Source organism: Daphnia carinata, chromosome 1 (assembly GCF_022539665.2).
Source record: "Daphnia carinata strain CSIRO-1 chromosome 1, CSIRO_AGI_Dcar_HiC_V3, whole genome shotgun sequence".
Classification (NCBI taxonomy): Eukaryota; Metazoa; Arthropoda; class Branchiopoda; order Diplostraca; family Daphniidae; genus Daphnia; species Daphnia carinata.
Genome location: NC_081331.1, coordinates 2,381,157 through 2,395,580, shown reverse-complemented (window position 1 = coordinate 2,395,580; position 14,424 = coordinate 2,381,157). Strand labels below are relative to the sequence as shown.

Below are 14,424 nucleotides of genomic sequence, written 5' to 3'. Positions count from 1 at the left end.
CCACAGGCCTGGAAGTTTCTGCAGGTACGAGAATAACATCTTCCTCAATCTTAGGAATAGGTGTTTTCGCAGTTGCTGATGACGGTGGATCCGACCTTTTCATTGAATTTTTACATGAATTTTTAGTTTTTTAGTTTGAGACTAGAACGTCGTGCAACGAGAGCGAGCCCACGCAAATGCAACGATGGCCAGGCGCGTCTTAGGAGAACGTTAGCAAACGTTTACGAAGCTCTCAGCTAAGATGGCATGCGGTCGGCATTAAGTGACGGAGAGGTAGAGAAGTCCCGGAACCAATCGAAAAGACAATAACATCCCCTCTTACATATTATCTGGAGGGGAGGGGGGGGGATGGTGGAATTAGCTTTTGAGGATGACTTCCAAGTCTCATACGTTGTGGCACATTTGTAAATGGAAACCATACCATCTCTAATTTAGTTACTACCGTAAGTAATATTTGCGTATGTCCGTTACGAATTTATGTGCTTAACAGAATGCTTTTACTGAAATTCAAATCGTATAGGAACAGTAAACTGCGAGCCGCAGAACTACGTTTGATATCAGCAAAAAATATAATAATAACATAATATAATATAACACTCGACATTAATTGCCGTATGTTTGAGATCAACCTATGTACTATTCATAAGCCACGTTGGCTCATCCCCAGGACCGAAATTCAATTAAGACAGAAAAAATTTGAAAAAACGAGATCGAGATCTTGTTAATCGACGTACTTTGATTAATGATGACAGCATGGTCACGGATGGAGAAGAGATCGTTCTCGTTCCATCGCTTTCCAATGTTTCGCCTACGTCATTATTAACCAACCGATTTGGTTGGCCAATGTTGACGATCTAGAGTAAACATGGAGGTAAAAGTACTGCTATACAAAAAGAAAAGTTTGATAAATAGGATTATAAGGCAAAAGGAAACTAAAAATGGAATACTTCATGGTAGAGAAAATGGTACCATTCATCTCAAAGTAGGAGGTAGTGACAGGACAAGGGAACGTGAGATTCTCGGTATAACAAGTTATTACTAAATGTCGGATCGTCTTTTCTCGTCAGATGCACGTGGATAACCTGTATTGTCTTACCTCCATTTAGCTCCGACGAAAAACAGCCGTGAAGATATGTAATTTATCAATTTAGTTCCACTTCTTGTTTGACAGCCCTGTGGTTCAACACATTTTAGAAAAAACAATTCTGCTATTTCTTTTGCGTAAGAGATGGCGCTCAGTACGCAATGGTTTGTAAAAAAAGGTTGGACCAAAATGGTTAGAGGCAAAGAGCGCATGGCGCGTAAGTGACTAACTTGCGAATTGATTTCTCGTCAAGATCTTCAGCAGTATTCTGTTTCACGTGTCGTAATCACGTTACGTTTGCATAGAAGTCAGCGCCCACGTAAGTGTCGCTTGGGTCATATGTCTCGTGACTCATGACTGCAATCTCAGTTAGCATGGAAAATATGTTTTCTTGGAACATGATCAACGAAATAACTCGAAGCATGTTTATTTTCCAATCTCACAGTACAAAGGTTTGAAAATAAAGAAAAATGAGTTTTGCTTGTATCAGCAAAATTTCATAGTAATAAAAAATAACTGAAAGGATGGACAACAAATTTGTTGAACCGATCCCGTTTCTAACACCTCCCTTGTTAAAGTTTTAAGTAACATTACATAAAGTTTGATTGTATAACAGCACGCTTGGAATTTTCACTGAAATTCAATATGCCATTGCTAAAATTTCACAAAAAGCTATTAGCAATTTTAGTATTTGTTAACTAGCATGATCACAACGAATTGCCATTAGAAATAATATTGCACAGGGTTATAGGGAAGAAATTCTTTGAGCTTGAAACCATTCCCGATTAAATGTTTTTACATAATATTTTTACTATAGAATATTTTCACCAGTATTTACTATAAGGTTCCGTTTAAAATCATGTTCGGTCATGTATCCCAGCCCACAATTCTTGCTTGATAATGTGACGTAGCTCAAAAGATTTTCCTAAAGTGAAAGGGTTTCCTTGCCACAATAAAACGTTACTTACCATTCTAGATTAATAATTACCAATTAAATTAATGAAAGAGATTAAGGTTCTTATTCATAACCCACAATTAGTAAAATAAATCAGTTTAAAATATAAGAAATAACTATACCAAACAAGGATTCCTCATGTCTTCTTTCGGACGATAAAATCTCGGCATAGGGATTTTTGAAGGAGATTGCGATACTACATCTTTTCTTGGAGAAACGAACATGCGGGCTGGTAAATGTGACAGGCTCGAATCTAGCGAATTACGTCTGGTTAACTTTGAAGTCCCATTCTTCACTTGCCTTTGTGTTGTGTCTTCTTGTTGATGTTCATTGATCTTGTTGGAAGCCGGCGGAGTGACATTGGCCGTGTAATCTTCATTCAACGTCTTGCCTTCCGCAGCAAGAATACTTTCAACTCGTGCTTTGTACTGGTTGACAATTTCCTCCATTTTCTTTAATATCGATGCGTCATTGTCGAGTTCGACATCTTTTAGCATGTTGCGTAAAAGAGGCGATATTTTAGATGGATCCGATTGCAGTGGCAAATTGGGTTGCTGTTTTGATTGACTCGCTTTCTGTGGTTTCAAATTTGGAATTGGTTTTATTTCTGGTGAGGTAGGAGCTCCATATCCCGATGAAGCGACAAAGATGTTTCGTCTTCGGCTACTCGGTGATGTGGAAGAAGCTCGAGAATGTTCACGCGACGCCGCACTGTTGACCGACCGAGATCGATAGCTCGATCCAGGAACCGGATTCCTATTCCCAATAAATGTTGCTTCCGTTTGTATGCTTGGACGCTGTCGTCTGTTCCTTCCGCTCCATGTGAATGTATTTTTCGGTACAGGATCTCCAATGCTGATATTGTTTCTGACAGTTAACTTGTCACCATCGTTGGTGGCTGATCGTGTGCGTAGAGAATGTCTACCAAATGCTTCACGCCGGAAGCCCAAATTTGTTAAAGTAGGCGATGTGCTGGTACTATTGCTCTGAAGTGGCAAACGATATTCTGAATCGAGCGAGGATTTTCTTGACGAGCTGACCGAATCTGTCGAATACTGGGAATTGGCTCTTTTGCCCATATTGCGTAGACTTCCCAAAAGGGGGATCTTGCTATAATTGTACTTGTTTTCCAGTTTTTCCTGTTTATAGTTATTACCGACTGGATCGGTATCATCCAAGGGTCCAGCAGAGGACACGCCCGATTCCAAGGAGCTGGACTGCGACACTTGAGTGCAACTTGAATCTGGTCGTTCATCCAATTCTTCGCTTTTGACATCACCCGCACCAATTCCAGTTCTATAGCCTTCATCGGATATTTCTGAGCTACTATCAGTATTATTGATCGAGCTGGTTTTCGTTCGGTTACTTTTACTCCCGAAATGATCATCCTGTTGACGAGATAGCTTTGGTTGTTGAGTATTGCCCACACTAGGCGATCGTCGGTAACCAGGGCTCCAAATTCCTGTTAAAAATACAAAAACAATCGTTTTAAAATTTCTGTAAATCAAAAATTCATGTCAAGAACAGTTTCAAAATATTGCGGGCATGGACTAAAAGGTTACCGATAAAGATAGACATACTGTGATAAAATATTGCAGCAACAAAAAAAAAAATGCGTTCGCAATGTTGACCTCGAGTTAACAAATGCGATAAGTACTTTTTATTGCTACGACGTCCCCATGAACGACCTTAAACGACGCAATTGCGTATATAAAGAGAAGATTATTTGTTTTATGGCTTTTGAGAAAGTTGGTAAAGGTGAAGGAGTATGCCCTACTTAAGTCATTAAGCAATTTGTAAGTACCAAATACGTGACAAGATCATTTGACTCTTTGGGGAAAAAAAGGAATTGTGAGTTGCTTTAAAGTTAATTGTTACGAAAGAAACAACTGATGTACTTACTTTTACTGGGCAAACATTCGTCAGACTCGACAGAGTCTGCATTCCCTTGCGAAGTCGGTATAACTTTATTATTCTCCTGCTGATAAGCCAGCTGACCGTAATTGCATGAATTATTGACACTGTAGCGAGCAGACCCCGACCTCTGGAAAATTGGACTACTTCCCAAAGTTCCAGAAGAGTAATGCCTTGATGTGAAAACATTGACATTAGAAATGGAAATTTATTTTTGGACTTGAAAATTTACTTTCAAAGAAATGTTTCGAGTTGTTTGATTGAACTTTAAAGGGAAAAACAATATTTTTGTACCTGATTGAGGGAGACGGACTTCTGTGGCGAGCATGGAACCGATTCGGGGAAACTTCAGCTGAAGAATCGCATGACGAGTATGGCAAAATCGACGTTCCGGTCATGGAATTTTTGCGTGACAGAGTTGTGCCAGTAACGGACGCCCCAGAAGACCGACGGGAATTGGGTGGTGATGTTCCCCGTTCGTAGCTGACTTCCATTTGCGTATTACCGCGGGAATTTTGACTGACGCTTAACTTGGACGTGATCGGTGTTCGATGACCTACATTAGAAAGATGTACATTTTTGTTATGTAAACGTAAATAGGAAATAAAGTGGTATTGGAATTGATCCAAATCCATATGCTAAAAAGCGAAACTATTTTTATTAGTAGCGTTGCTAGGAGTTGTAAAACAAAATTATTGCGTGTACGATTCTCGTGCCCGTTTGTAAATGAAAAAAACATGTACCCTTTTATTCGCGTGCAACATGCGAAAGCTCTTGAAAGTTCGTTGTCAATCTTTTTCAGTAACAAGAAAAATTTCTCTCGATTGCCGCATTGCAGTTAAGCTGAAATTAAAGCTTTTGGCAACTGATAATTTTGATTTTAGGAGACATCGTGCGTTCACATGATAAAAACAAAACGAATGGCATTGTAGAACCATAAAAGGTAACATATGATTCTTCAAAAAAGAAATGTTTTCTGACGTGGAGCAAACTATTCGTCAAAATTCCCCCGTTTAATGACTATCAATTGAAATGGCGAAAAGTTCGGATCCGGGCTATCTTGTGGCACTTTTGTTTGTTTTTTTCAGCCGTGATTATCATCAGACTGATATAAATGTTTTGTTGTCATTTACGAAACGAAAAAGGCAATCCAGGATACAATTTTTTTCGTCTTTATAGGGAAATAGAAACATTTAAAAATAGAAATTTGAGAAACAATTCCATGACGTTCACAGAATATAACCTTGCGAAACACAATTCCGCGCTGGGCATATCCATAACACGTCGTTGGGTCGCCATTCTTTTGCACGCGCCTGTAAACATTGTCTCCCTTTGTCTATTTCAAATCTCATCGTGATCTGTTGCTGGCCTTGCATTCGCCATTGCATCCCGTTTACCTTGACCAGTTCGACGGCTAACTTTCCTTATTCAACCCCGCACTCGTACATGTAAAATAGATGTCTCTGATTCGTTTTTGAAAAATGCAATCACAAAAAAGAAACCCGCATAGACACAAGACTCCGATTACGGATAAAAAAAAAGAATCTTGTGTTCACCGTCTGCAATGATGTCATAGAATACCAATGAGTTTTTAGCCAAAGAAATCTCCACGGTCTACTGTTGTTCCATGTAAAGAAAGCCCGGTCGGTATAGCCTAGATGCTGATTACATCTCCTAAAAGGAGGTTTCTTTTTCCCCCCACTGTCTTATAGGCCTCTAAAGATTTGGCTTTAATAGCTTTCAGCTTCGTTACCTTCCTCATGGTACGCGTTCGATTTCAGGATGTCCTATATATGGAATCTTTCGCGCACAAAATTTTTTCTTTTCCCGTATTTTTCACTGCGAGGTTAAGGTTTCTGTATAAGGCTCGGATGAGTCATTTCAAAGATTTCGAGTGTTCTTTGTATACCTTCCGCAAGTCATCACCCTCGAATTCTTTCAAAAACACCTTGTACTATATTGACGATAATGAATCGCCCGTTTTTGGAAGGGAAAAAGCAGTTACATAAGCCAATATCGAGATTCTAAACAAGCGATTATAACCTTCACCAGGAGACGGGCAATTTAAAATTTCTTCCTACCTGCTCGGCAGCGGCATGGATCGTGCTTTTCTAAATAGTGCGATAGTGTGTCCTACAAGAAAAGAAAAAACATTTAAGGAAACCGATGCCGAAGTGTTTCTTTTTTATTTAAAATCAGATGACCAAAAGGAAAAAGCTCTTACCCAGCCCCCTCCGACACGGACCATGACGTGATTGCGTAGAACCTGTTTTGATTTAAAAGAAAATTCAAAAGATGCATTTTAAAATGCGAAACAATGATCAATCAGAGTTCATTTTAGTAAATGGGAAAACAATGACGACAGCCATTGAATACGTAAGAACCCATTGGAATACTTAAGGAAAACCTAAAGACTTGGCTACTCATAAATATGTATTTTGTTACTTTGTTTCACTTCTCTGTTGCTACTTGTAAGTAGCTAAACAAACGTCAGTACCTATTCTTGTTTTTACGTTTAAGGTAAAAAACGAAGAAGTTGGAATGTATGGAAACAGGAGGCCATGTTTTGGACATAATTGGTTACCCTACCCGAGGCAAACGTCAACCCTATCATTTTATTATGCGCAGACATGCGTACGCCTTATATAGACTTATTACCACCGGTTTTTACTACACAATTTTATCATTTCATTGTATAAATAATAAAAAAAACTAGCGAGACGAAGCGAACGCGTGAATATCAGATAGAAAGAGAATATAAAGTGTAAATAACTTACTCTGACAAAAATGAGCATTTTCGTGTCACCGATCCGGTACTTGCCCTCTGAGACACGAATCATGGGAAACTGCGTCGGGCACGAACAGTTTTCCACGAGATCTCGTACCTGGAATAATAGCAATAATAAAATGCGACATTATAATGTAATCAGCGATAAGTCTGGCGGGAAGCGAACGAAAAAAAAAAGACAAGCGATAAATTTCATTGTTGGCGTGTCAACCGCTAGACAAAACCGCATTAATATATTAAACTTGCATGAATTGACAACTCGTTTTTGCATCACGACAATTCTTGGCAAGTACGTGGCGTTTATTTTACACGTGCATAGAAACCATCGAACTCGCGGACGATGTGAAACTCAGTTCAAGGTCTTCCCTTTGCGTGCGTGAGAGACCCCTGAAAAAAATCATATCCATTTAAGGAATTGCCGGTGGCATTTTGGAGGAGAACGATTGTTTCGACATTGAGTTCAATCTAGTGTGTCCTCAGCTGAGCTCAGATCCAATTCCGCGTGACTTTGGAGTACGTGAAAATATCAATAGATCCCCAACTATTCGTACAGCAGACAAGAGAGATGTTTTAAAAACTAGTCTCACGCAATATATCTATCACAAAATGCAGCGAAAATTCTCACGAAATGCACATCAATGAATCAAAGTTTTTAACATCATGTGGCAGCTATTCTTTGGTTAGCTAAAATATTTTTTTTTATATCTCGTTGCAGAAAGAATGGCAGGTGGTGCTTCCGAAATATAAAGATAAACGACAGTTCGTTAAAGACGAACAAAAAAATTCAGGTCGGGAGAAAAAAAGGCAGCAAAGAACAATGGGTGTACGTTCTGTTTGTTCACGCGATTCTTTGAACGTTATATGGAAAAAATCATAAAAGTATTTCACGCGCTGTTACACCGACAACAAAGATGTTACCCCAACTTTTGTGACAATGCATTGAGACTGCGGGGCAGGTCAAATGTGGCACGCGTGAAGAGGGCAAAAAAAAAAAAAAAAAGGAATATCATTGGTGTCAAGGATTTAGCGGCTACTTGTGTGGTGGACATGTACAATCGAACCTTCAAATCCGTTTGATATTTGAAAAGGAACTTTAAAAACATAATAGGTTTAAAGTATCTGGACCTTGTCCCACTTTTTTGCAAGGAAGAATCGGTCGACGTGTACACTGTGGCAACTTCCAAGTACCTGTCGACCGAAAAATGCCCAGCCGACACGTTTTGAAGGTCGAATTAGTTAAGATTTTTTTTTAGAGATGGCAAAAAAAAAACAATAAAAATTCTTTAAATGGCATCGTTACGATTATTTCATTATAAAAGCCGAAAAGAGAAACTTTCACGGTCGTGAATATAACAAAAACCCTGCAGGTAGGTCGTTTTAACGATTTTGACATCTAACATGAGGGAATTTTGGTTGAACTCATTCTTTGGCAAAAGAAAACGAAAAATATTACTTCATTATTGTTGGTGTCCATAACCCTCCCGCACTATCGCAATCGGCTTGGAATAATCTGCCACATCGAAACCGGATAAATTGTTATCCCATATATGGCAAGATGGAGTGGAATTCAATAAAATTGTCAATCAAACGTTCGAACAAAAACTAAAATATTCAAAGGATCGATCAAGAACTACAGGTATCCCTTTCATCATACAAGATTGATGCGATACCATATTTATTCAAAATGATTTTTAAAAAATTCATTGTCGAATTAGATGGTTTGAATAACACAATCTCTCACGTTATGCAACATATGGAATGGATGTCGGCATTAAAATGGGATTTTGATAGCCACGCAAGTAGCCGTCATCCAACTGTTTTAATCACGATCGATAATTAAAAAAAACGTGGACTTTTCCTGCTTTCCAAAGTGCAATCCTCTACATTTTTGCGGTAACTAAAACGAATAATAGCGGAGAGTTTATTTCAGGAAAAAAGAAAACTTTGGAAGGATTTTTTTCGTATTTTTCTTGGTTATCTTTTCCATGCCGCTGCGCTCTCACGCCCTGCTTTCCTCCGTGTTCCAGTAACGGTGCCCACCAAAAAGTCTATAGGATGCTCCCCCCCCGCCCTCGTTTGTTTTTCATCCGTTACATGTAACGCGAGTGTGGCCGACCGAAGGCTTCGGCGACTGGGGTAAATCGATGCGCCTCGATGGGATGCGGCAAAAATGCTGACCAAAGCGTTCAAGCGTGAAAGATGAAACACTAGATCTACTTATTGCTAAGGTGAAGGATAATTCTTTCTTGTCCAATACGCTCGACCAATCTGTCTGGAATCTGTCCACTCCCAACACAAAGGGGAAATCGGCGAAATAATTCGTGTTGGTGGCATCGGACATTGTAGATTTCTCTTCAAAAACAGCGGAGAGATGAAAAAAATGGGGGGCGTGTGTAAAGATTCGTGAATGAATGGAGATCGTGGGAACGAGACGATTGTTTGCTATGCTTGGGTGCGAAACTGTAAGATATCAACTGTATCTTTAGAAACGAGCTCAATTAAAATACTTCTCGGTTACAGTAGAAATATTTTCAAAGTGCAAAAAAGAAACAGTAATGAGTTGCGCAAGTGTATATCCCACTGTGCAATCACATTGAAAGTTTTTATCGGGATCGAAATGGACAATTGGATATTATACTTTCTATCGCTGAGAGAAATCACACCGTTTCACGCAGTGAGTTTCAACGACTTTCTATGGTGTCCTCCTCCCAAAAACAAAAAACAGCCTACACCAAGGTTTCGAAAGTCTATACACAACCAGCTCATCGGTCACATCACAATCTTATTTGGACTCGGCTCTATCATTACGTAGACGTCACAGACACTCGAGATGGACTTTTTGTTTTCCCTACTGCCGGATAAAGCGCATTCCCCTGGCAAGAATCCATTAGAACCCTTCTCGGATTCACGGATGTCCGCCGAAAAAACAGTCGGATGATAACAAAATATTCCTACATATAAGGACACGCTGTTACACGATAGGCTAGAATCGACTTACCATTTCATCGAGGCTCCGTAGATCGTTGGTAACTATTTGTGCCTGAGGTCCATATTCAATTAACTCCATGTCCTCTTCGTCGTACTCGTTACCATTTTCCAAGTTCCCTTCTTTGGCTATCTCGCGATCGATCTCTTTTTCGAATTGGACCAAAACTGGAGCAGGCATACCGAAATTGGCACCACGTCGAGCGACCTAATTTGAATGTTTAAAAATTAATTCTTATTTTCTTAAACTAGTTCATTATCTATACCTCTAGTAAGCAAAGGATAAAGCTTTTTTCATTTTTACGTAGCACCAAATCGTCCGTTTCGAATAAGAGGCATTCGTAAATGCCCAGCAGTCGACACCACTGAATAAAGTTGTGCACGTTGTCCCGGGCGAAGAAACTCTTGGGTTTCACCTGATAATGAAAAAAAAAATGACACCATATCGAGGTGTGGTTAGCAAACACATCAAGTTCTTCTCCATTGTGCACGGGTCATCTACCAGATCTACCCTCCCCCCCCCCCGCCCTTCCAAACCGCCGAGTACTCTCACGAAGTGCAATAACATACACTTAAAAATGGCGCTTTTACTACACACGCTTTACAAAGAAACGTATATTCCAGATTGCCTTTTCTTTGCATGTCCATTGGGAAAGTAAATTCTTCGCGCGGGCTATTGTAATCGCAAAACCTCATCAATACGAGCGTTGAAAAGAATACCTCGTTTTTAACGGATGTGGTTAACTTAAATGCATTCGAATAACATCTACGCTGTATAAAAAAAAAATTGCGTAAGTAAATCGTGGTTTATTTATATTATGTGACCTTGTAAATAATGCCAAACTGGTTGGAGTTATCGTCTATTGGAATCGAATTCTTTTTTTTTAAGGCTACGCCCAAAATGTCTCGCGTTTAAAAAGAAAAACATTCGAATGGAGGGGAGAAGAAAAAAAAAACACGTTTCTTCGTCATTTCAGCTGTTGGGTTCGAATCATGTTGCATATCTAACTTAAATCTTTGACATGGACAAACAACCGATGTAGTAAACGGGGCGTTGTCGAAAGACCAAGTCAAATCTAACGGATTGTATCTAAAATAAATATTTCCATCCGTAAAAAAAAAACAGTCGCTTCTTTTTACTACCCATTTTTATTTACTTGCAAAACACGTCGTTTTCTTGAGAAAATATTGGCCGCTTATTTACTTGTTTCGGAAAAAGTTTCCGGCCATTCACCAATTAACATTTTTTTTTTACTATCGGTCGAGTTTTTCGCGTGTTTTGCAATCAAAACAAGAATTTGTTTTCCTGGTAAGCAGTTACCGATACATCCGGGAAATCGGATTCTCTTTAACCCTACGCGACATATGGGAATTGGGCATCTTTCCCACTTTCTTGTGCGTGACTCACGTTGGCTGAACGACATTAGCGGCCTACTTGTGTGCATACGGCTAGTGGGTGGAATGCTCATAATGATCGAAAACCGTGATGGCTCTAAAAGAAACGGTATACAAACACACAGTGCCAAGATATGTGCAAAGGAAAGTTTTATGCCCGTCTAAAGAAATCTAGGCTCCAGGTGTTCACCCCCCCCACACGAAGATCCAATCAACGGCTAAATAAGGAAACATTAAACAACAATTCGAGACACACGCCCAGCACGCTATTATTGATAATAGTCAATGAACTAAGGCATCAATGACGGAATTATCAACGGATAATATTCGCTCTATCGTCCATCCAATTCACGTATTTAAAAATGCAGGAAAATTGGCAAGGCTTTTTTTGTTGATAACCATAATAAAACGGTACTACTAACCTCAGACCGGAAGAGGACATCGCGATCGGGTATGTCCAAGTGAGTGCTGAACTTGCGGCGGCGATGGACGCTGCCTTGCTGCTCCAGTTTCTCCTTGTAGGCCATCGCTGTCCGTCTGACATTGTTAGCATGCTGCAGAAAAAAAGTATCAACAAAACAAAAGAATAACGTCATTAAATGCCCCATTTTTTTTTTGTTTTTCCTCAATAATTATGCACGGGCTAAATAGCCACGGTTAAAGACCGAGTCAAAGAAAAAGTTTCGTAATGTGTCTAGTTGTTTCATCTTCGTGGCAATAGTAAGAGAAATCTTAAGGCATGAATGACGCAATCTTTTGTGAATGAATAAAAAGTAAAATTATTTCCGCAATGACTTGTCTGTTTGTCCCTCACGCGTGGAAACTTTGCATTTCCGAAAACTTTCTCTTCTATGGCATTTTTTTAAAGCCACTGTCTGTTCGCCAAGAAAGTACGAAATTCAACAGACCGTTTCATACGACGCGAATTTTTCTATTGTGCTTTTTTCATGTCAATACTATCTAAGCGTTACATCTCTTATCAACTCATAGGAATATTCAGGTTAGACACACCACGAACGAAACCATTATCTTCACTTTCGCCTGTTTACGACAAACCCAAAAAAACAAATGGTTCACGACATTTGAGCCGTGCAAAGCGAATGGGTTAATACCTTGCAGAGAGCGACACCATCTTCCAAGACGTCCATAAAGTTGTCAAAGTCAATGTTAAGTTGTGGGTAGTAGAGACGATGAAGCCATTCGGCTAAATCTTCTTTCATGGCCACGAGATACTCCTCACTCGATTTGAAAGGTCTAAAGGGGCGCGGCTCCATCAGAACAACCTCGACTTCTTGTCCCTCGCCGCCTCCGTCAGCTTCCACTGCGATGCACTCCAATCGAGACATGATGAGGCTAATAAACTTCTTTTTCGTGTTTGACACACGGTCGAACAAAATGGAAAGGGTTGTCGTCTGGGAAACAAAGGATGATAATTATTAAAATGAGAACAAGGGCGTTTTAATGATCACTGCAGCTGGAACATCATGTCTCTATTAACGTAGGGTCGCATACGGCTAACCTAGTTGTTCGTTTTTAAATTTTTATACAAAACGGCGTCACTAGTCGACATAACAACACAACAACAAACGGATGCATTTTTATTGGTGCATGATTTTCTTGATTTATGAACCTATGATAACTAATGGACTTTCTACGTTTGAAAAAAATGCGAGAGGGGAATAGGGGATCACTATCTCTAACGTTTTACGGCACACAAGACGATCGTTCGTTTTTTTTTACTACTTGATGCATTTTGAATGTTTTGGGGTAAAGAAATGGCAACAGCCTCTTTAGAATATTTCACAGAAAGACAAACTCCCCATGGGAAGAAAATGGGAGAGATTAAAATCCAATATGTCTTGTTAAAAATTATCTCATGATTCTAAATATAGGGTTTGCCACATTTTTCTCACGAATGTCAAAAAGGTTGTACTGCCTCTTCCTAAGAAGAAACATTATTATTAACATTACTCAGTACCTAAGGCAGCGTATTTTGGTGCACCATTTTTCTCCAGGCAAAAAATTCCAAAGTGAACTACGATTTAAAACAAAAATAACGATTATGTTCGACAGCTATTGACGTCAGGTTAATGAAACGAAGAAACTCTAATCTGACAGCTGTCTTTAAAAAATGTTTATCTATTTGAATTCTTGATAAATTCTAACGTAATCTATTACGCCACAAAAAATTGTTGATGGTAACACGTAAAACCAATATCTTAAATGCATGTAAGAATCCCAAGATTATGCTTTTAGGGCGATTGGCTCAAGGACTAGGCAACTTTTTATTAGTTCGTTATTTACACTCATCAATAAAACACGTCCGTTGGCAAACATCTTGGAAGCCTTTACGAACTGAGTTACTCATCGTCGTTATTTATACCACGTCTTTCATCAAGGAATTGATTGCGTCAGTGGTCAGAAGAGGCTTGAGAAATATGAAAAATTTAAATTTTACTTTGAATCAAGAAAAAAAAATCTATTTGCATAAAATGAAAACGTGTCGCTTGCCTCGGATAGCGTCTGAATTTCTAAAGCCTTGTGTGTAAGTTTGAAAAAGGGGCTTTGTGTTCTATCCACAAGTGTATAAACTCTTTTTCTCTTCTGTGGTTCTCTGTTCTTGTTTTAACCGCGAACCATATGCAAAGAAACAGACACGCGGAGCCCCGATTCCCAAGGGAGACTTTGATACGTTAAAATATTCTTGAACGGCCAGCGTTTTGACCAAGGACAGAAAAATGCATTCACACCAAGATTCTCTCAGCGAGGGAAAATGAGAAGACATAGGAAATGTTGATCTTACCGGTTTAAAAATGACTATCCCAGATGGGAATCATGTTTATGTAAACGACACGTGTACAGTGAAAAATAAAGATCGCACCACACCCAAGCTATACACTCACTAACGACACATGCTTCACTGTATTTTCATCTGTTGGCAGACAAGATGCTAGCAATAAACATTTGGTTCTAACTCGTATTCAGCAGGAGCCAAAGAGGTATATCCTCACACGTGAACTTCAAGAATGTGTCTGGCCAAACTCGGCCTTCCTTCGTCCTTTAAGCATCCCCCAACTCATTTGTATAGCGGAGAGATGTGGCCGTGTGGCCCTGCAGGCATTAGAAAAATTCCCATTGGTTCATTTTCGTACCACTCCCCCTAACAAGGGCAACGGCGGCAAGGGCAAAAATTTCAAAACAATTGGTACCCTCTAACGTCCGTTAAGCCAACTACGTCGAGGGAAAAACAAAAAAAAAATAAAAGTAAATCTAAAGAAACCTTCATCCTTTTACATTTGCCGC

At 39.4% G+C, this 14,424-nt stretch overlaps 1 protein-coding gene across 1 annotated transcript; it reads right to left on the bottom strand.

Moving 5' to 3' along the window:
* Nucleotides 1-1,923: 1,923 nt before the first annotated feature.
* On the bottom strand, nt 1,924-14,166 carry LOC130691791 (GAS2-like protein pickled eggs). Its single transcript, XM_057514776.1, has 11 exons — nt 13,925-14,166; nt 12,234-12,533; nt 11,544-11,675; nt 9,993-10,142; nt 9,740-9,934; nt 6,731-6,838; nt 6,178-6,219; nt 6,035-6,086; nt 4,248-4,509; nt 3,942-4,126; nt 1,924-3,501 (listed from the first exon to the last, which is right to left on the bottom strand). Exons 2-11 carry the CDS (start codon nt 12,465-12,467, stop codon nt 2,156-2,158), a joined length of 2,706 nt encoding a protein of 901 aa, XP_057370759.1. The 5' UTR covers nt 12,468-12,533; nt 13,925-14,166; the 3' UTR covers nt 1,924-2,155.
* Between the last annotated feature and the right edge of the window lie 258 nt (nt 14,167-14,424).